This window comes from Lepeophtheirus salmonis, chromosome 7 (assembly GCF_016086655.4).
Source record: "Lepeophtheirus salmonis chromosome 7, UVic_Lsal_1.4, whole genome shotgun sequence".
Taxonomy (NCBI): domain Eukaryota; kingdom Metazoa; phylum Arthropoda; class Copepoda; order Siphonostomatoida; family Caligidae; genus Lepeophtheirus; species Lepeophtheirus salmonis.
Genome location: NC_052137.2, coordinates 29,591,340 through 29,615,688, shown reverse-complemented (window position 1 = coordinate 29,615,688; position 24,349 = coordinate 29,591,340). Strand labels below are relative to the sequence as shown.

General features: G+C 33.7%; 1 protein-coding gene across 2 annotated transcripts in view; it reads right to left on the bottom strand.

Annotated features, from left to right (window-relative positions):
* LOC121121853 (latrophilin-like protein 1) overlaps nucleotides 1–24,349 on the bottom strand; it is a 36,453-nt gene that overhangs the window by 3,951 nt on the left and 8,153 nt on the right. For both annotated transcript variants that reach the window (XM_040716850.2, XM_040716849.2), the window contains exons 3-12: nucleotides 22,478–22,553; nucleotides 21,566–21,705; nucleotides 12,682–13,186; nucleotides 11,538–11,732; nucleotides 11,315–11,480; nucleotides 9,976–10,070; nucleotides 8,245–8,560; nucleotides 8,023–8,183; nucleotides 7,735–7,969; nucleotides 7,014–7,675 (exon numbers count right to left, since the gene is read on the bottom strand). In XM_040716850.2, coding sequence (XP_040572784.2) covers nucleotides 7,014–7,675; nucleotides 7,735–7,969; nucleotides 8,023–8,183; nucleotides 8,245–8,560; nucleotides 9,976–10,070; nucleotides 11,315–11,480; nucleotides 11,538–11,732; nucleotides 12,682–13,186; nucleotides 21,566–21,705; nucleotides 22,478–22,553 — 2,551 coding nt within the window. The remainder of the gene's footprint in view (nucleotides 1–7,013; nucleotides 7,676–7,734; nucleotides 7,970–8,022; nucleotides 8,184–8,244; nucleotides 8,561–9,975; nucleotides 10,071–11,314; nucleotides 11,481–11,537; nucleotides 11,733–12,681; nucleotides 13,187–21,565; nucleotides 21,706–22,477; nucleotides 22,554–24,349) is intronic.

The window sequence follows — 24,349 nt, the reverse complement described above, 5'->3', positions numbered from 1 at the left end:
TGTGTGTGTGTGTTTGAGGACGCCTAACGATGACTGGTCCTCTCACTTATATGTAATTCAGTTATTCTACAATTGTATGGAATTGTTCACAGCACCTTAGCAAAAGCTAATTATAATTCAATCAATCAGCGTTCAGAAGACTGAAAGTAAAAGGGGAAGTAACATTAATAGTTGATAACAAAATACACTGTAGTTCTTTGTGTTGGTGAAGTAACACCCTGCTACAGACGCGTTTCCCTACTTTGTTTCAAAGCTTTATTTTCATTTAAAGAGTATTTCTTGAACAAGCAAATAAGTATTTATTTATATTTCGCACCCGTTTTAAGAGTTTGGTAAGCTGATTAAAAAGGGGAGAAAGGGGGGAAAGGAAAAGAGAAGAGAAGAGAAGAAAAGAAAAAAATGTAGGAAAGAGGAAGAAAACTCTGAATCCTCATAATTTATAAACACTTCCTTCTCATTGATATTCAAGGAAGAAAATTGGCTTCAAACAATGAGCTATTGTAATCAAACTACTACTCTGTTTGTGTATGTAACGTAGTCATGCACCAAATGACAATTTCTCTCCATCCATAAATCAATAGGGAGGACAATAATAAAAGTAACACCAAAAAATATACATAAATATAAGAACCCATGTTTTGGGGGGATTTGAGTCCTTGTAGTTCTAATACTGACTCTTTATGAAAACGTAGTCGCCCATGATATGAGGAGCATGAGCTAATATATTCAGAGGAAATCCTTTCATTCACTTATGTATTCCATAAGAGTTAATGGTCCATAGAAAAATGAATTTTCATGCATCCGAGTGTACAATATAGGTAGGAAGGTAAAGGCCAAACTGAATCAAAAAGGATATTTTACAAAAAAAAAAGAAGTGAAAACAATCTGACTGTTAACTCTCTATACCTTCCATGGGGTGTTTACTAGTGTAGAGTTGGGCCTGTCAAGTCAAGTCTTGGGAAAGGGCCTTGAAATTTTTTCATACAAATATCGATGATATATTAAGCCAAATTAGATATATATTAAAACATGGCACATATCTTGAAAAAATATTAATTTTTTCTGTATAAATGAATAAAAAAACGAACATGTTGTATTTTTACTTATAATTAAATACATGGTGGTCTATTGAAATCTGAACACTTGCTAATTCAATAATTAAATAAGGTCGAGTGAGCGAAATTCAATCGTATTTCGATTAATTAAAGCCAAGCTGGACCCGGAGGAGTTAAATAAAAACCCAGGTCAATCCCTTCAAGTCCATGAGGGCAGATGCAAGAGATCTCGGGGTTTAACACTAAACTGTCTAAAGAGCTGGGGAAACAAAGCAAAAAAGTGGGTGGAAAGATCCCTGTGAGGGTGGTGAGCCCACTTTTGACACCAGCAATGAAAAAAACCCATCTCCTCCGTTACAAGACTCTTTTAAATGAGTTTTGAATGAGTAATTTGAGTTTTTTTTTTTTTTTTTTTTAACTTTGCCCCCCTATAGCCATCATGCTAACCCCCTATACTACACTTTTAGGTGCATATCGAAGGAAAGGCCTGCAGTGTCTGTCATCTAAACACATAGGCCACTGTTAGCCAGTACTGGGAGGCCATGGCAGAGAACTACGTCCGTAGAGGGTGCCATGACTTTCACCACCGCGTGGTAGCCATCATTGCCGCTAAGAGCGGCTACGTTAATGATTAAGAGAGCTCAGACGCACATCTATTTCTAGTATTCATTTTGTCGTAATTCTATCATTTAATTAATAAATTATATCTTGTTGAAGTTTAAAATTCAAAATTTTCAGAGTTTAATGGACCACTCGATAATTCATTCTTTATATTATATAACGGAATAATTAAAAATAGGAAAAACAACCTGAATGTCATGACCATAAATCGATTTTACCTTATAAAATGAATGGAAATTGGACTGGACTGAATTAGATGGGACCAGAATAGACCGGACCGCAGTCTAAATAAGGACCAACTCACCACTAGCGTTAGTCTATGGTCTCAAAATCCTAGACTGCTCAGACAGCATTATGATTTTGAGTGGACCAAACTCATTCGGTTCTTTAAAGAAGTTTAGTCTTGACTGGTCTTAAATGCAACTTCGGTCTTCCTTGTTGGACTCGGAGTAATTATAAAAGGGCCATTGTTCAAATTAATTTATTGATGGAAAACGTTTAAGAATATAAATGTATCCCACGTTCAATTTTTATAAAACCCCTTCTATCTTGCTTTTGTGTTGACAAAGCACATTTAATGTAATCCTTATTTTTTGTACTTAATTCTCAATTAGCATGTAAATTGTGGGCATAAGAGATTTGATTAATTAAATAGTCGTAAATAAATGATGAAATCAAATGGCAAATGGCTTAAAATAAAAATGATTAATTAATTATTTGTTGACAAATCCTTATCGCTAGGCAAATAGTTAAGTGTTTCGACGAGTCAAAGACATGCAGGTGATATTTACATATAATATAAAATGGAATCATAATTGTAGACATTAAGTACATGAAAATAAGGATTGATTCATTATTACCGTCGCTACCTTTATTGTATCACGCAATCTCTTTTTCAAAAAGGAATCGAAAAAAGGCAATCCGTTGGTGATTGTTAGACAATTGAGTATGAGCAAACTATAAAAATATTGGGGCCCTATGAGTTGGAAAAAATGAATAGTATCCTCTATGAGTGGTATAAAAGGATGATAAAAACTGTACCGTGCAGTTAAATGTTTTCACAGATTTCATTAAATATTTTAGGATCTGCAAGGACTGTGGAAATCTATATAATAACAAACTTTATGCATCTGTAAGCTGCCCCGCCATCTCTATCCTTAAACATTTTGTATCCATCAACCTGATACGTACAGAAATCTTTTTGAAATTTCAAAGAAGAGGATTGGAGCTTTGCAATAACATGGGCCCTGGACATTGCAATTCTTAAATGTAAAGCCCTCATAGCCAGCAGATTTACTATCCATCAGCCTATTCGGGAAAACGAATTGAGATGTATCCTCTTGATAGCTTCTGCCCGCAACGTCTCACTCGCAATGGAAATTCCTAAATCTGGATGTGAGGCATTGCATTTTGCAAGAGAAGAAATCCGGTATCTCTGTTCGACTTCACACAATCATAGAAATAATTTAAAAAGGGGTTTCAGAAATTTTAACAAATATTTATTTATTTTGTTTGTTTACTGTTTTCTTTATTTATTTTTAGACAGATTTTTAGAGTATGAGTTGTAATAAAGAATATTAAGATATGTATGATCGGCAAGGTGGTGGTATACTAGTCTGTAGCTTTACATTTATGACGTCAGGAAAAGTACAATTTTGACCCCCCTTTTTCCTCTGTGAGTATTTTTGAGAAAATTGATACCCACTCCCCGTATTGGACGTCCTAAATTGTTAGCCCTCTCCTTCCCCAATCAGTACTCAATGTAGTAGACAATCTCCCTACCCTTCTCACATCCTTCCCAAAATTTATGGAATTATTATGGCATAAATGTAAAAAAAAAAAACTGCATCAAATGGATTTATGAATAAAAAAAATACTTCACATATATTTGAAACATTGAATATTACTTAATGTCAATGATAAACAGTGATATTTGAATTAAATGTGTACTAAATATGGGTTAGATTTGTACAATGTTTGTTTTATTGACCCATTAGGGACGAGAAAATTAGGATAATTACTAAAAAATAACTTATTATTTCCATTGACATAGAGAATGTATGTCTACCACACGGAAATAAGATTATATAACAATGTGCCTGTTCCCATTTTGTCATCCAAAAACTAACTACTTTCCTCAATATCATGGGCGTCCCCAAGGGGTGGGCTTTTTAACAGACTTTTGTTTTGGTACGGATGAAAAAATTTCACGCAAAAAAAGGCTCAAAAATTAAGGTCATTCCCTCCAAATTATGCACAGAGCAAAAAATATATATTATTTGATTAGGCTCAGTTTTTCAGAGTCCATTTTTCAAACTTAGTACAAAGAATTATATGGCACGGAGATCCTGTCATTGTTTCTAACTCATAGAAAATCCTAGGGATTTAGATATATAAGCAAAAAATGTTATTATAATTACTGTTCATGACCTGAACCCCACGCCAAACTCCCTGTTAAATAATGGAAAGTACCGGGGTTCCCTTACAAAATCTGCAAGAATTTAGTTGAAACTGCCAGAGCCTAGGGATAAAATAATAGAGAATTATTATTTGTGTAAAGTTGCCAAAGTAAAAAAAATGACGTCTCAATTCCAAATTTCAAAAGACTGGATTGTTTATTACGATCCCTGTACAGATTGTGCAAAGTATTTTGAATGATACTTTGCATGCTTTTATCAAGTGCCCTTATGTTTCCTTTTTAATTGAATTTGTTACTCTAAATGGGGAGAGGGAAAACAATAATACCTTAAAAGCAACAATTTTGTTCGGCTTGCCTACAAAGCAAGGACGAAAAAGCTCTCAAAATCGGGCAATACATTTCGCTCTTTTGAGCGCCAAAGCTCTTATTGGCAATAAATTGATATGTGGAGAACCAATTCTTAGAAAAAACAAAAAGCAATAATAATGTTATCCTCTGCAGCAAGATGTGATGCTTTTTCTTATAAAATACCAGGGATGGGTGGTGATTTCTGGGTCTATGCTATTGACATTGTCAAATATAAAACGTCAGATTCAACTAAATATATATATTACTAATCTAAAAACAATTGTTCGGAGTGATGAATGCTTTCATTGAGGGAGACCAATGGAATTATTTTTATGTTTTGGATTTTTTTAGTTTGTGATTCTTTTTTATGATTATTGGAACTTTTTTAGGTGTAGATCTTGGCTAGGAGGTCTAATTTTAAGCTTAAATGCATATTGATGTTCAACCAATGGAATTTCTCCTAGCAATTTCATATTACATTATTTATGATTTTTATATATGCAGGACTTATATGACGAGACAAGTTTAGATACCTTTTATATACTATTATAAGAACTTTGAAATACACTCAGATCGGAGAGCTCAATTCCTCGGTTCGAGTAGCCTATTCCCTACCTCTTATCACACTGATTAAAACAGGATTCTCGAGATATTTCAGGGGACTTTGAAGACTTCCCTAACTTCAACAATGAACCAGGAAGGTGAATCTTTGTTAGATGTTCTTCCATTCCTGTAGTTGGGCCTTTTTTCTGCCATTCCATCTATTCTAGAAGCAACATTTTCTCCCGTGCACTTGGGTTCAGCTCCAAAGCTACGGCTATTGTTAACTGAGCGTACTGGTAATCCCAAAGATAAAGTCCTGTTTAAGTGCATCAATGGTATGAAACATGCTCCACCAAGAGTTATCCCGGAGTCTCCTGCGAGAATTAGAGCTGTGTTGGAAGAAATCGATTTATTTTTTTGTCAGAAATAAGCCGATTAAACCATCCCCAGCTCCGACATATTTGGGCCCTTTTAAAGTCTTGTCTAAGTAGGACAGAACTTTTAGTCTGGACATGGTACATCGGATCGACTTCGTGTCTATCGACTGCTTAAACCTGGCTTTCGGAGTTGAGGATATTCTTCCTTCATACAAGGACGACTCTCCGTGAATGTCTAAGAATCTGCATCTAATAATGATATACTTTTGTTTATTCAATCTATATTCCGTTTTACCTTATTTAATTTATTTGCATGTCACTCATTTAACTTTAATTTAAATAGAAATTAATGGGTCGTAATCGACACAGACTCTTGGGAGAGTATGTATTGTTGGACTTATTAGGGGAGACAGTTTTAGATCCTTTTTATATATTATTATAAGAACTTTGTAATCCATTCAGTTTAGATTAGCAAGTCTACGTGGCGTGTTCCTTCATATGAATAAAGATATATAGAAAAGTCATATAGACCAGCAAGGTATTAGGCCTAATTGGGTATAATACTTAGCTGGTGCTTTGTTGAGTACTAGAAGTAAACGAATTCTACGTAAAGTGTACGTAGTTGAAGTAGTTCTCTCCTACAGAGGTAGGCCACATAACTATATTTTTTTTAATGTGGCGATGGCTGAAGAAGCAGGAAGGTGGGCTGGATTTTATTTTATAGGTGAGATACTAAAGTTTTCATGAAAATACAGTCAGTCGCTAACATGTGTTGGAGTAGTGAAGAACTACTTTCGCTGTCGAAATTAAATATTGCCAAAAATTGGTTTGACAGAATAATTTATACAATTAAACTAAATGCAATTTAGGAAAATCACTTGAATAAATAATATGACGTTTTCTCAAATAGGGTAAATGGAACCAAATCTATGCCGGAATCCCCAACATTTTTAAGACCTTTGCGGAATCGCCAATAACTAATTATCTAATCGATTAGTCATCTATAATTATAAAATAAATGTGGATTATCATTATAAAACAAAAATACAACTTTTATGATTTATAAAACTTGTGTTATTGTCTTTTCGAGGAAGGAAGATATGTTGCCGAACCATGTAGATAAGTACTTCTTAAAGTTTTATATCCTAAGGCGAATTAATTTTGGGGCATGATAGCTAGTAAATAAGAGAAACATATATTTCGTGACACACGAGTGTATTTTTCGGAGCACACAGTTTGTGAAACACTGAGATAATTTATACAAAAAGACATGAATAACATCAGAGTTCTCGGTTTTACATGATATATCAATTGTAGTTCAATGGGTAAAGAGTTTATCATATCGAATTTGAAAGTGTTTTCAACAGACTTTTTTTAGAGGTTTTGTACACCATTAGTGTCTTTGATTCAGAGAATAGTGAATAAATATCTGAGTCTACTATAGTTAATAGGGATGTGCATTATACTTTCAGAGACTCTAAAATTTAAACCATATAAATATGAATCTAATGTGTAAATTCAATCATGAGGAGAAAATGTTTAGCAATAAAATCTTTATCATGACACTTCTATAGAAACATTAGTTTTATCCAAGTGTTGACAAAGCTTTCGAACATGAATGTTGTTATGTAATATAAAAATCATACTTACGTCATAAGTAACTATCGTTCCTTTGATCAAAACATAGGTATTCCATGCTAGTACTATAGCCAAGGGTACCATAAATCCCAGGATGTACTTCCCTTCCAACCAACAGACATCTTGTTGGACGAAATTATCATCATCCTGGAAATGCACTCCAGCAATTATAGTAAAAGTAACGACCAATAACGGGAATCCATATCCAATGGCGTACAATAAATAGATGTTTGATTGATGTGCGTTGATAACAACGATAAGAACCCGATAGAGGAGTCGTCCTTCGAGTCCAAACCATGTGAATGCAGCCGTCCAAATGTATTGAGACCAAAGAGCAATTACTTTGCAAGTAAGTCTGGATACTTTGTGATGGAGATCTTGTATCAACATTGTTGTTAATTGGCCCAGAAGTAGACAATAATTACGATTCAACTCCACCGAGAATTTGGAAGCTCGCCCCCTCTGTTTTGAAAAGTTGACGTGAAGAAATATTTGGGTAAAGATAAGAGCCACAGTGGAAATACTCCCGAGTGTTAGAGTAAGACCTTGCTTAAAGGGATCATTTGGATTCTTGGAACCGAAAAGGACACTAAAGCTAGTTAAATGATTGCAAATACAGGTGACTTGCGGCCCATGTACATTAATTATACTACAGCCATCATTACTCCATTTATCTTGAGAAATAAAAGTGAAAAATTACTGCCGAATATTATATATGTATATATTCATTCACTTGTGATTGTATCCCAATAGATGCAACCCTCTAAGCGGTTTAAATTAGTGTTATCAAAAGTTAGACGAACGGGTCCATTTATAGGATGTGACGGCATTACCATAAAACTAAGAATTGTATTACCTAATTCTACATTTTCTTCCTCTGAAGGATCAATAATATCGTTCTTTTTCAACTTTTTGATAGATCCTACTGTAATGAGGCATTCCTCTCTGGATGTCTGATTTTCAAAGGCCTATGAAGAACAAAATTATGAAGATATTTTAATCTAATTGTAAACCCCCTTACACTCCATGGTATAAAAATCTCAGCATCCCTTCTCGCAAAATTCAGACCGAACAAGGATTCCTCCCAAATTTCAGTGGATGCCATTTCAATCAACAGTTTGGAGGAATGGGATGCATACCTCTCAGAGAAACGACAATCCTTATTTGTTTTAGTAACATAGTCTATCGAAAAAAATATATTATAGAAAAATATTGAATTATGAACGGTTTCTTTTCCTTTTACCCAGTAATGATATTCCAATCTCCTCTACATATCCAAGTAACTTAAAGGTAAACAAATGATGTTCCGTCTTATTATGGAATTCTTCCCATGCCAAGTCTTGATGATGAAATATATTGTCCATCATTTCCAAAATGTTTTTTGTGAATCCTCTATTTTCCTCAAGAGATCGATTCCACTTTTGTATAATTTGTTTATCAAGAATTGTATTTAATAATTTAGGGGTTTTGAGTAGCGTACCTCCAAACATGGGTGAACTCTCTAGTTTTTCTTTGATTTCTTGAGTCATTTCTACTGCATCTAAATCCGTTGGAAAAATCTGATAATGGAAATAATAATTAAGTATTAGTTGTATGTTCAATGAAGATAAAAAAATAAAAAAACGGAACTCTAAATAAAAATTGAATATCTCTCAACCTATTTCATATTTTCCCTTTATAGACCATAAAACTACGTATCATTTACTAAATCACTAGAAATTTTGTTCTGGAGTAGAAAATATAATAATCTAGTAGCTAATCTAATGAAACGTCATAAGCTGCTCTCCTCTCAAACATTTTTCAAATTGTCAGGGTTACAATATTCATTTCCAGTTTCTTTTTTCTACAATTTACAACCCTATTCATATATGAACCTACCGAGGCCATACCTTGAACTACGCCACTTCCGCTCCCTATCAAATTCAGGTTATACAGTGGAAGAAATATGTATTTGATTTATTTACTGATTTTTGTAATCTATGGGATTGAGATTCGGAGACTGGCTAAGCCACTCCATGAGCTTAATGTGCTTCTTCTTCAGTCACTCCGTTCTTGCTTTGGACATTTATGTTTTGGGACATTGTCGTATTGGAGGACACATTATACAAACCATTTTTAGTACCCCGGACTGAAGGAAGGAAGTTGTCGCCCAAGATTGATAGGTTAGATAGACCAGTCCATCTTCCCTTCGATGCAGGGAAGTCGTCCTTTACCCTTAGCAAACAAACACATCCAAAACAAAAACAAAACTATGTTTCTGTTTTGTTTTATATTGGTCTCTTTATGTATATCATTCAGTATATGTTTAGATGTGAGTTAAATATAAATGCTGATATTTTGATATGAATATTGTTTTTTTATTAGTGATTAATGATGGACAAAGAATACTAAAGTACTCATCAATTATCCCAACGTACTGAGAAAAAAAATATCAAACTCTAATTATTATTCCTTCATTCTTGAGGACAGAGCAAATATGATTTGATATAAGTATTGAGTAGTTACGTCAGAGCGTGTTCATGAAAAACGGGCAGTAACAACAAGGATTTCTTTGGGGAGTAACCTTCTATATTATTAAAGATGACTTTTTGTCTTTTATCCGACGCCTTATTACTTTGTGCAATGCTAGGTACAACCGCTGGTGAATACATAAATTAGAAAACCGAAAAATGTTCAAAGACGAGAGGGAGTCTGGGATGAATCAATTAATAACCAATTAATTTTTTGAATTCGTGATGTATAGTTAAACATTTTATCCTTAAAAATTGGAGTAGCATGATTGAAAATCATTTCAAAGTGTTGCGTCATGAATGATCAACAAATATATTGATCATTTTTTCAGCAAAGTGTCTTTTCTTTAGAAAGGCCAGTTATTAATAGTATTTAAAATCTACCCTATAGGAGGCTTCTATTATAATTAAGTGCGGGTCTGAGGCAAATGACTTAGAGTTTTATATGAATTATTTTGATTTACCTGATCTAAATAGTCATTAATCCACGGATCAAAACAATTTGTTCGATCTGGTTCCTTTGTAATAAATTTACCACCTTCGCCACAAGTCCAATATGCTAAAATTACATAATATGTTAATACTTTATTAAACCATGGGTAGATCTGTCAAAAAAGAGAAATTATATGTAAACTCGATCACTCACAAATATTGTCAGCTGGTAGTTTACAGCATATTTATATTTATTATAAACAAAACAAACTACCGATTGCCTCCTGTATATAATAGATTCAAAGGCCATCAGTCAACGTGATATTTTTTTATAATAACCCTATTATTTTTTAAACAATCAAGAGGGATGTAATCTCTTCTTTTTCACAACTCTAACCATGATGTCATGTGCTTAAATATTTCATGGGACATGAAAATTGATGGAATATCGAGCAGTGTAAAAAATTAACTAAGGATAATGTAATAAAAATATGAAACTCTGTCAGACGACATATACAGGGTAGTTCATATCCACGTTGACAAAATTCAGGGTTGGTGTCATAATCATGCATACTTGATTTTTGGCGCCAAAATTAACCGGGTAAGGTTTCCTATAAGTTAAATCAATTATAAATCAGTCCAGATGGAGGCTCAAAGAGGGATAACTATTGAGCTCCATAACAAACGAAGAAATTCCCAGAAATTAGGAACTCCCTGGGACACATTTACCCGTCAATTCATCCACAAAGCCAACAAACGAGATGAGGAGAATAGGAGGAACAAAGATCGTATCAACTGACTGCAAGGGCCATTAAAGTGTTCCCATCTTTCTGAGCCAAGATTTATTTTAGTCAAGGAATCAAACTTCTCTTGTTTCGTTGAACCAGGAACACTCTATATTCAAAGTTTTGGAGCCTGTTGTCCTTCCCGCTATAAACCCCGGAAGGACATGAGGAATAACCCTATTGTTCAGCTCCCCCACATACTGGAAACCAAACTCAAGAGTGGTTGGAATTGAATAAATTAATATTATTTTTTTAAATCTATAACACAAATTATAAATAAACTTCTTTATTTTTTCTCAAATTCCTAATTTGTGGGCTATTGGTAATAACTTTTGTCAACGTGGATCTAAACTATCCAGTCCAGCAGTCTTAAGCCGGTCCTTAAGACTGTCAGTTACTGAATAAAAGAAGAGTGACGTCTTCAATGACTTTATTTAATAGTTTTTTAGGACTGACCTGGACTGGACCTTGATTGAACAGGACGGGACTGCCGTCTTAAAAGTACAAATATTTTTTAGATCTCCTGCATCTTTTTTAAAGTTATGCTCGCCAGGATTCTAACAACTTTCACATCTCCATAACAAACCTTCATTCAAATTACGACCCATTCCTTCAAAGCATGACTTTACACCAGTTTCTTTATACTTCACGATCCATGTAATATTCCTACCATCTATGTCAGTACATAGGAAATTATAGGCTGCCCTGATACATTTCAATTGACTTGGATCAAATGATTCATCCTTCTGGCACTAAGTGAAAAAAGTCTTAGATCTCGTCATTATGTCTCTCTTAGATGACAAACTTACAACAACTTTTTTCCACTTATACATGAAATAATCTTCACTTTCACACACAAAATATACATTTGGGAATTGAACAGGATTTAATTGTCTATAGTATGGGGGATCACAGTGGTTGGAACTGTTCATCAGGAGTGAATGATCACAATCCTTTCCACGACAAAAAATGGTATAGACCGTGGAATGAGTGGTGCAAGGACTCTGTAAGTAAATGGAAAGAGAGAGAAAATGAGTTCAAGTACCTAAGGGGTGTTTGAAAAATCTTGAAATAAATGAAAATTCAAGAGATTTCGTAGATTTTTTTTTCTCTAGGGATCCGAATCGAAATTTTTTGCAATGACAGTTTTAGATGTGAGGTCAGCTCTTTAGGTCAGATTGAATATTCTTAAGTGGAAAATGGAAGCGAAAAGAAAGAAGATGTCCGTTCTATTGCGGTTAGACCAACATGATGAATATGCTCTCAGTTCGCAACCAGACGGCCTAGACGGTCAGGAAACTGATTTCTCTGTCTGGGTCCCGTTTTACCAAGATTTATCAAGGGTTTTATATCCATAATTTGGCCTGTTAGGATTAGCAGTCAAGTTTTGTTCTATCAATAAAAAAAAAGACCCTGTTTCCATGATTTTTAAGATAATTCAGGATACATTTACAGTGCTGGACACTAGGGTTTTTTTGTTTTGTTTTTAGACTAGACTAAGTAAAGGTCGTTTCTAAAGCCTTACCGACTTACCACCACCAATTTTTACGGCTCTTGACAATGGCTTTTTTTTAGTCTAGCTCAGGCATTTTCATTCTTGGATTGGCTTTAAAAACCTCTTCAGCAGCTTCTGGAGTTAGTTTGGTTGATAGACCAATGTGAGGTTTTTCTTCAATGTTGTTTTCATCTTCAAGTAGTTTCCTGACCTTCCAAACCGCCTGGTTGCAGACTAAGAGCATGTTGGTGTGTCCGGAGCAGACTAGAACGGCAATCTCGTTTCTTTCAGCTTCCATTTTTCACTTAATACTATTTAATCTGACCTAAACCGCTGATCTCACTTTTAAAACTATCCTGCCAAAAATTTCAATCCAGAAGCGCATACGAAACCTTTTAAATTTTTATTTTAAAATCCTTCAAACACCCAGAATAAATAAAAACTACATATATATTTACATATGTATCCAGACATATACCCTGGAGGCAAAGTCTGGAGATATCCTCTCGTCTTGCCTTGAAGAATTTGAGGTATATACATCTACATTTAAATGTTTTAACACTATTATCAAAGACGATGAGAGCCAAGACGGAGACTTTCTTTCCAAATACTTCCCCACAAATCTCCAAACACAAAGTGGTTGATTCTAAGCCTTCCTGATAAATAGTTAATTCTTTGGCGTCCTCGTATATTTGCTCATATACTTTCGAACTCTGTAAATTAAGGCATTGCCAAAATCGAAATCCAAAATTTTTGGAATCGACAAATTTATAGACGGAGTCAGTGGTATTGGATCCACATCTCATTGTTGGAAAGTCAGAGCAAATATTGAATAGATCCTCTATTCCAGTTACCATAGGTAACGCGGATATTTTTTCACTTGTTGAACAATGACAAGAGTTTAAGCTAACAAAAGCATACTGAAACTTGTTGGATGAACAATGCTTGACACACGCAAAAGAGCTATAAATAATTATTTATAATTTATTAGCTATATGTAGTCTTGGATCAGTTCAAGGACTGTATTCCTAATCTTTCTTTTTTTTCTTGGTCTTTCAGTCTTTTTTCTAATCGGTCAGGTCTTTTCCCCGTTCATTAGTCATAAGGTCCAATTAGTATGTCCTATAATCCTAGCTATGTTTTTATTTTCTTCACTCCTAGCTTATATTCACGAATATGAGAACAAAAAAAATAATAATAAGGATAGCTAGAACGTATAATAAGACGTTGTAATCACACATCTCCTACGTTTGACTTTAGGTATCTCGTCTCTTTGAAAGAAATGATTAATTAAGCTGAAACTTTAGTGACTGAATTGAAGTAGTTAATAGTAACTAACTCATTTCAACTGTTGTAATTTGAATAAAAGACTAATAAGGACTGGACCTTTGACTGACAAATTGGATTAGTAGCGGACTAATCGGTTTTTATTTTTTTGTTGTAAACAAATTACTTTATTGTGAATTAACCATAAGTACTAAGGACAAGATTCCTTTTTATCTGAATAAAAGTAACATAATTCAATATTTTATAAAGTAATAAACGAGATAAAAATAATGAAAAACAGCACACATTATTTATAATCATTGAATATGTGTTTCCTCATAGAAATCCGTAATAAAAAGTAATGATATAAATAAATAAATCTTATCCCTCCCCCTTCAAAGAGGATCACAAACAAGTTATTAAGCATTCCCAGAGATAGAGAAGAAGACGGAACAAATCACGCTCCTTGGATCGATGCTATTTGTTAACAGTGTGATTTAAAAAAATATATTATGATTCGAGTATAATGATATGATATTCTTTAAGAAGGACACGCAGCTTCGGATTCCGAGGGGAATATTTCCATTTGTATGCTTCACCTCGTAGCTCATGCTGAACCTTAGAAACATCTTGAACCTTAGAAACAATGTGCAACGATAAGCCAATCCATCTGGGTGAGTCTCACTCCGTAGTGGCACCATACCATGTCTTCCACCACCCACAACATGGGTGAAACCATTTGGCAAAATGTAGAAAATATGAGATGATGTCACCATCTTACAGAGGGACTCCGGACTTGCTCTGGATTTATTGGTAAAAAGTAAGGATGTTGTACTCTTTTTAGCCACTTCTGGTGAGAATCGGTGAAGGTTTTTTTTTTTCCTTTTTAATTATTATTATTATCCTTCCACATGTACAAAATTCCCAGTAAAGATCAATAATTTAAATTGATCTTAAATTTAAAGAAATTAAATTTCTTTAGAAAAACAAATCTATGAAAAACAGAGTTTTCATAAGTTATTTAAAAAAAAACATCAAAGATTCCAAAGTAGTTAAATGAATGGGGTAACAATCCCTTTTATAAACTAAAAAATTTAATTTGTACGGTTTAAAAGTCCATTGTTTCAGTATATCTTGCAATTGTGTGGGTTTTTTGTTTTTTTAGACCACCAGGAAGATGAACCTTTTTTGTTCTACATGCGTAGATAATCAAGAGTGTCTTGGAAACTATTGCTTCAACTTTAAAATTATTCTATCTTCTCAATTTAAGAGCAATGCCCAGTCTGACGCCTTTAGAGTTAAGTTAAACCTATCGGTAATTATATTCTCTACACTCAACACTACAGGTCTCACTCGATCACACAAATAAAATAGGTGGAACCAAGATTCTACCGCTTCTTTACAGAAAAGAGATCCACGTTCCGTTTTATTTGACTTGCTGGAGTATATAGAGGATGTCGCCAGCCTGTACCGAAACCACTTCTGTGACCATGTTGTAAAGGGGTTTGAGTGTATTATTCTTGCATTGATAGCTTCTTCTTCTATATTTAGTTCCTTCCAGGTTTTTGCCACCAACAAGCTTGGTTGTGATTTTATTTTTATTTCGGTCATGATTTTTTTTGTTTTTTTCCTATCCACTGAACAAATTCCTATAAAGAAGGGGATTGGCGGGCCATGTTGTAGGAAATTAGCAGCACGAGTCGTGGAAGTGACCCTTGCGTGAAGAATCCATTTGCAGTATTTCCTGAAAATCTTTTCATCTCGCCTGTTGAAGTAAGGACATGTTCTTTATAGTACTGATCGACAGTTCTAAGGCGTGGGTTAATGTTGAGTGGTTCATAAGGACCTAAAGCAAGGAGAATACCAACAACTGAGCTTTCCTAAGAAACTACCATTCTATACCAGTAATTACCCAAAGTCTTTATTATTTGAAAAACTTTGTTCGGTGCCGAAAATATTCTCTCTGAGAATTCATAAAAAGTTTATCTTTAGAATGCGTATTTGATTCTTTTTGCCCAAACACCTTCGCTTTTCATAAGTCTTTTTAGCCAACTAAGGGTTAGAATTTTCCAAAATACTTCTGTGTCGACTGAACCCAGTCCCCAGCTATTGAGTGAGATAATAAGGCGGTCGTTGGAGATAAACTGTAGTTTTTCTCCCCAAAGGAGGTATTTCTTGCAACATGTTTTACATATTTATTTGGAAAAAGGGTGTGCATCTCAAGAGATCGACAATTTTGGGAACGACCAATTTGTCCCAGATTCAGAGTTTTTCTAATTTTGTAATATTCAACGAACTATATCTGAAGACTTCCTTTGTCACTATCTTCCCAATTTTTTCGTAATTCTCTTTATTGGTGTGTTCTTGGGATACAACGAGACCACAACGCCAAGGAGAGTACTTGAGGATGCGTTTATATTACATATATATATACATGTATTACAGCTGGTAGGATAATATTAAAGGAATCACCCTAAAATGTACTATTTCAGGTACAAACGATCAAATTTTGAAGTATATAGCTCCAAACGTTTTTATGTACCATTCATTTTAATGACAGACGGTATTTTTTACACACGTCAACAAAATTAGGGAGTAGGCGTAATATTTTTATTTTTTTTAATTTTCCGGTACATGAAATAGTATAAATTAGGTATCAATTGAAAGCTTATAAAATTTTCAATAAAATGATATGTAAATTAACCCTGTAGTCCTTTCTTATCAGTAGATATGGCTACCCAAAGCCAAGAATTTATCAAAAAGTGTGAATTTTCGAATCCGTTTGTCACTTGATACATATTTTTCTAAACGGCCATTGCACAAAAGTTATGGAACAAACAACTAATTCAACAGTTTTTTTAAAGTCCTAGCCACTATTTATCATTTGAACATAAATAATGGTTACTTAAATGTACATTGTAGATACTATAGATCAACAAAATTGGGATTTCAAAAATTTTGTTAGGCAAAAACTGTCATTTTTCGGGAAATTTGTTCACGTATTCCAATTTCTTGGCTAAAAGATACAAAATTCAAGATTAAAACTTAAAAAAGCATAATCTACAGACATTTTGACACCATAAAAGACTTATTAAACAATTCTGAATGTTTATTTTCTATTATAACTATTTTTTTTACACTTTTGGCAGTGAAAACGGGGTCGAATCTGAAACCATGTCATATGTCGATTTTGGTACAGTTCATCTGGAGATTTTTTTATAAAGTCCATCCAAAAATTTGAATTTATATAGTTGCCCGCCCAACTACGAATTTATGGAAGACAGTATCAAATGCTTTCTCAAAGTGAAACATAAATGCTACAAAGTCTTTATTTTCTGAGCATTCAATGGCATCTTGAATTCAGAGAGGAATATCTTCTAGGAGCCTTGATTTAAAGACACGTTTTTGGGCTTGAGAGATCAATTGCATGAGGAATTTGATCACTCTATTATTTAAAACACCCATAAGGATTTTGTAGGAAGTATTTAGAAAAGATATAGGCCTGTAATTTTTTTTTTTATTTCTTCCCTCGAACAATTGTTCTTTAGTATCCTTGCCAGAGATTCGGTGCTCATGAAATCTGGAACGAATCTCCTTTTAAATATATCTTCATAGACCGTGTGAAGAACGGGGATAAACTGGGTATTAAAGTTTTATATTTAATACTCAAAGGGAAAAACCTAGGGGCCTGAAGACTTTTATTTTTTAATGTAGTTCGTGATAAAGTGAGTAATCTCAATTTGTGTAATTGGGTCGTCATAAAAAATTATTTTTTTGCTCTCCTGCAAGAATTTTCTGGAATGACGGAAAAAAAAAATCTAGTAAAAAGGAAAAATTCCTTAATTGGGGTGGGGGGCAGCCCCTACAATCCATGCTCTGCGGATACCCCTCAATCAATTTGACTTCTATGGTGTCCGGACAAATTATTGTCGTAAAAAGATTGCAAACAATATTGTTGAGTGGTAAAATGGCGCAGCAAATTATCATTGAGACAAAATTATGGTGGGAAATATCATCGTATAATAATAATATAATATAATCGTCATTAATTTTATTGTAAGACAAAGTAATACCTTGTTCAATTTCATTGCAATTATATTATGTTCAGGTAATCAAAATTATTGAATAATAAAAACAAATAAAAAAATACAGCCGCCTTTCAGGTTTGTGCAGGTGAAGTGCTGGTCCTCAAAGAAGTTTAAACTCCATCGTAAGTATAAAGAACCCCTTCTAATATGTTATAATAGACCCCGGCTCACAGGCTGTGCAAGTGAACTGCTGAGCTCCGAAGCAGCTTAAATTTATCTCCTGCCGCTTCCCTGAGCATTAAAAAAGCGTCAGAGTGTTTTTGGGATATTACAAAGGGTCCGTCCTTGATTCACAAGAAAACGGCGGCTATTTTAACGTAACGTGTTTGTTTTTTTATAAATACCAAAATAAGATCTTTTTTTCTTTTGTGAAACAAAAAACCTTTTTGAAAAATTTTAGCATTAAATTTTAAAAAATTTAGACAAATATTTGAGATATAAACATTTTTTTACTTTCATAATTTGGAGGGTCTTAGCCCCAAAAATTATCAACACCGAAATATAAATAGCTTTATTATATATATATATATATATACGATTGTTTAAAGTTGGTGTGGGGTTTGATTTTTGCAAACGTGGGGGTCCAAAGGCCCCTATGATCCAGTAGTCACCAGAGGTGGGAATTGTCGACAGGTTAGATGTCTTGTCACCTTGTGCAAGGGTGAGTCATTCACTACATCTATGTTTGGGATGTTCAGAACACATTTGTTTTTGGAATCATTGATATTTAGTTCTTTTAATTTGAATTCCGCAATACCATGTAATTGTTCTGTGGATACGTAGACTCTTTAAATCCCTTCTGGTCCAGATTGCCGATATCACCAATCAGCTGGTGAATAATATTTTGATTGAAATTTAAAATCTTACTAGATACCTGTAATCGAAGGCTCAAATGCGCCAGCCGCAAATGTAGTAGAAACATACAATGACATAATATAAGCATTTGTGAACCCTTTGTCATATTTAGACTATTCATTAGATTTAAATGTATACTTATACCTAAAAAAAAACCATTGAAAGGCTTGATATTGGAGTTAAAACCTTCATAAAAATTTTATCTTATGAATTTCACAGCCATAATTTGTCTATAGATCTATATGCATATTTGACTATTGAAATCTGATAAAAATATGACAAATAGTAAACAAATGGCCTTTTGAACTTATGTTTAGTGATAGGATTTTTGAAAGAGGGCGATGAGAAGGCGGGAGCAAGACATATAGTACTTCTGAATTAAGAGATTTGTTATATGATTTTGGGGGTAGAAAATGAATTACTGTTATAAGGAGGAGAACTTTCTTCCTTTAAAATAGCATTAGCGCAGGGAAAATATTAAAACTATATTTAAGTTCATATATATATTTATTTTATTATGCATTTTTTAAAATAATTTACAGCAAAGAAAGGCAAAAATTTTCCTTTTCAAATCCCTAAACTTAGTTTTTTCTTCACACAGATCCCTTCTTTACTTATGTTATATCATTACAAGGTTAATAGAAATACAAGGTTAGACCATCATGTAATCGGGCTTGCTAGAATTTTCATTTTGATGTATCATACAGACCACTGGGCAAGAGAGACAGATTTTAACCAAACACGCAACCACTCATAGTCTATGACGTCACTATTGCTAGAATTTTTATTCACTATGATGTATCATGCCAACTGCTGGACAAGAAAAACAGATTTTGACAACACACGCAACCACTCATTCACTTTGACGTCAATATTAAAAGGCGTGGTTAAAAGTCAAACATCATTCGTACACGCGTTATGGTATAACCAAGTATTTCTATTAACCTTATATTATTGTAGTAATGTATCAGTTCTCCTACCACATTTATAGTAGACGCCTTGAGCCTTCGCTTACAGATTTCTAGTATTATATATAAATAGTGTGTATAATGGAGATATTAAAAAATGAAACCGAAAATCAACATGTTAGCCCTTGAAAAAATCATTTGAAGAATGTTTGGGTGGCAGCTGCAAGCAGCTGTCACAAGAGAGGATAGGGAGAAGGAAATAAACGAGGAGATTGGTAAGAATTACTCCAATGTCGATTCCAAATTCTACTCCTTGTCGAATAAGGACTTACAATTATAAAGTTTCAACAAATCCACAGGGTTACTCTCCATCTTTATGAGCATTCACTTATGTTCGATAAGGTTTTGAATATAGTTGAATGCAGCAGAAAATGAAGTTACCAACTCAGGAGTGAGATAATAATAAAAACAGCTGAGGAAAAGAAAATTCATTCTTCAGAATACATTTTTCAGATATTTCAATTCCTTTAGACACTCATTACACAATTGTTTTCATTCAATCCCCTCTTAAATTTCATAACTATTAGACGATGCTCAGTAGTTTTACCTCAAACTATTTTGGTTTAGCACATTTCTAATGATAATTTGTAACGGTGAAGTGATTAGCACTTCTTCTATTCGAATGTTTGTTTATTTATATATATTTTACTAATTTTATTACCTATTTTGTCTCTGGTTCGTATTCATGTTATAATGAGATTTTGTTAGTTTGTATGCATTGAAATTTTGAAGAATGATTCCATCATTAATTTATGTTTGGTTAAAAAATTCCAAGGGAACATAAATTTTACCAAAAAAAAAACAGTCACAACTTTTAACTTCATTTATTTATTTATTAAGGCGAAATGTCTATGAGGCAAAATTACCTAACGCCCTATTCTACTGCGCGTTTTCCTTACAATGAATTACTTGGTATATGGATGTCCTGATATTGACTGACTCAAAGACAACTTCATACCCAATGAATCATTGATTTTTCGACGAACAAAATGACATAACGTGGGCCTGGAGAAAAAGTGTTGCAAGTGAGATTTTGTTTTAATGTATGAACGAGTGTTTTTGTACAGGGTTGATCTTATCAAGTGGTACACATTATATTATTTTCAACTTTACAAGAGTAAAATTTAAATGAGAGGTTTTGTGAGAACATTTGTTTGACAAAATTATCTGAAAATGGCGCTAAGCACAACTTTTATTCAATATGTGAACCCTCAGCTCTTATAATTACCTCAATAAGAGACATAAATCCCTTGTGGGTCTTGACTATGTAGTTAGACTCAAGCTTGGACCACTCCTTCTTTATGGAAGCCTCTAAAGACTGCACACTCTTGTGAGGAGTAGCACACAACATCCCCTCCATACGCGCCTTGATAGAGTAGTCCAAGGGGTTCACATCTGGAGAGGAGAGTGGTCACAAGTCGAGATTCCAAAAGTCCAGAAAACTGTCTATCAAGAAGGCTGGGGTCTTAGTATTGCGATGACACGGAGATCCATCTTGAGTGAAAATAAAGTTGTCCCCGAAGTTTCTCCAGCATAAGGTAGCACTTTTTTATCCAAAAGCTCGATGAAAGCATCTGCATTCAGCCGCTCCTTCCTCTCCACAAAAATAGTAGGGCACACTTGGCCTCCACTGGTCACAGCGCTCAAGACCATGGTGGCGGTAAATACGTCCCTGGTACGATAAACAATGGTACGGCTGCATCCGAGCTTCTTGGATATAGCCATGGGGGAATTTTTGAAGGAAGCTTTAAAATTTCACTCATTTGTTGCGCCATTTTACTCGTTTTTAATTGAGTCGAAACTTTACATAATTATTCTTGAGTCACAAAACCTATATTTCACCGAGTTTAAAGGGAATAGACGAATAAATTTCAGATTTATTAAAATGTAAATTAAGCGAACCACGGGATAAGTTCAACACTTATATCATATTTGACACACTTCTAACATTTTTTTAAATATCAACCTTCCAAACTTTTCATTTCCGAAACCAATATGTTATAATTATGCGATATATAAAGAAACTTTTTAATCTATTAAAACAAAAAAGTACAAAATGTCACTTATAACACATTTGTTCCAGGCCCGAGATATAATGGTTTACTGCATTGATTGATTACTTGATGACCCAGTCTATTTTTTTAAACTTTATTAAAGGCAATTACTTGGCATATTGGGGGAAGGTATCTAGATAATTGACCATTGCTAAGTCCCTTCTAACAAACTTTGACCTTCTGTAGTAAAGGTGGACATACTCGTGAACATCACTATTGAAGGAATTATTTGACCAACTTAAGCTACAGCCCTGAAAGATAGATAAAAAAAGATAAAATGAAGCATTTTGACTTAATCTGTTCATATAAGATGTATTCTAATGGGATTTAGAAGGAGGGTTGTACCGTGAGAGGAGTGAGCATAGGGTAGATAAAAATATCCTGAGTCTTGTCCTTCCTTTTTAAAATTTAAATTTTGAAGTATTTTCTTTTATTTTTGAAAACTTTTTTAGCATGAAATAAATATATTACTTCTAGTAAATTCATTCACTCTAAACTTCATCTCCATTGTTTATGTTCCTGAACTAATTAATAGTTTTTGTGTATTGAAAGAAACGATTTTTTAAATTGATTTACATAATTTGAAATTTGCACAATTATTTGAATGGAAATAACTCAATGGAGAATGATGTTCCAGAGATGAAACTGTTACCATCTAAAATTTCTAGTACCTTTCCAAAATCCCCACCACTTTGATTCTTATTAATTAATCAACAATCATCCACATTTATCAAATAAGATATATTGCTAATTACACTTTGCACTTTTTATATATAATTTGATTATCCCTCTAAATAACATTTCAATGAAAAGTTATTTAGAAAAGAGACAAAACTATTGTTAATTAACAAATGTCTGTCCAAAATGGCTGAAACTTTGGTGAATAACTCTCACTAGATGCTAGATAGATGTGACTAGCTTTTATTTACGAGTGCTGCCCTGTTCACGTTGAGTTTGGAAACTTTTCAGATCACCCTTGTATGTATATTTTTTGGTTGAAGTTATGGCTATGGGGATACGTACTTGATTATTAATAGCATATAGACCCTTTGAGTTTGGAGAATATCCGATGGGAGAGCTGGATAGTTTGTAGTACCATCTGAAAATGGACAAGGAAAAGAAATATGAACAAAATATAATGGATAAATACGAGTAAATAGGTGCAGTGTTGGTTTACGATCGGACACTGCACTGTGCTTAAAATGTAAAAATAAGGGGCTCTGCTCTTTATAAATACAGGGATTCCTCGCGTATTGTGTTGTATGGAACAAGAAACATTCGCGGAATATGAAATCCGTGTTGTACAGGGACTTTATTAGTACAAAAAACCATAAAATGAGAAAAATATTTTCTCCACTTTTTATTATTTTCTCCTTGGTTTTTGGCTATGGTTAACACAATAAAAACATAAAATTCAACGTAAATTATTAAAAATAATATATCCTAGATAAGATAATTGTAAAATTATATCTTAATCGGGTATTTATTTGATTTTTAATCCGGTCATTTCAATACTGTAAAATTAAAATAATTGGAGCATAACCAGTATTTATTCAGCAACCTTTTTAGTTGCAAGCTTCTATCATACAAGTAATAACCAAAAGTTTTAAGTGTAGGTATCAAATTAAATACTTAAAGACATTTCCCCCCATGTAAAATTATACAATTATATATATATGAATAAATAAGCATCAGGGCCTATACTGGGATTATATTTAGGGGGAGGGGGCTTGGTTTTTGGAATTGTTTGAAAAATTTCCATGATTTAAATTTTTTATCCACCCCGGAATTTGAGCGAATAATTACCTTTTCTTAGAATAGAAATTCTACAAAAAAAAAACTCCTGTTTTTCATGAACAATTTTTTTCTTAATTAACCAAGATAAAAATTCCTTAATTTCCAAGAGCCCTTGCAGACACCTCAGGGCAATTTATGAATGAACTCCATCAACACAACTACCTCAAAGTTTAGCTTTTTATAATTTACCATCATAATTGACAAAAAGAACAGGATACCAGGGGAATATACTGAATTATATGGGATGTCAGAATAATTCCAAACACCGTGGTATGCGAAATCTGCGGTGTTTGAAAACGTGTTGTGCAGGGACCTCCTGTATGTATTAAGAACAGATCCCGATTTAAGCGGATTTCTTATCAAATAACTATGGTGAATCTATCAAAAGTATTAATGTGGATAACCCCAAAAATCAACAGAATTGTTCGGAAATTATTATGTTATTTATTTACTTAATTATCAAGTATCCTTAATTTCTCTAAATAAAGATGCTCTAACCAACTGCTTTGGTATATCTTCTTCTCTTGAGGTCTTTATTTCCAATACCCGACAAAACAGATATATGTAACTTGAACGCCTTGTTATGTAACAGGTTCCGAACTGGTTTGAAGCTTTCGAACTACAGGCCTCTGTCATCTCAATATCACAGTTAAAATCAAATTTACAAATACTATTAAAAGCAATTAAAAATAACCAAATCAATAATAAACAAACAAACAAAAAATATCAAACACCAAAAATAACATATAATGGTACAAAGTCCTTGAAACAACCAGGCAATCAGAGCTTTCAGAGGTGTTATTTGGGCTCCTCTGCCCAATCTTGTCCACTTCTTTGGCTATTTGGACTAAAGGTGATGACTCAACCATTTTTCTCACGTTGTAAATGTGCCTTGGTACACCGTTCACTTTTACGTTTATTTTTATTATCACCCCTATATTTCATTTAGTTTAACATCGAGTCCCTGGAGAATTAACCCATTGCTCGTCACATTTCGAATATATGTTATAGGATGCTCTTTCACCGGTGTCGCTACTATTTTCCTCCAAGTATGTGTTCATCTTAAATAGGGGTTCCCTGGCGTGTTTCCGCTCTTAC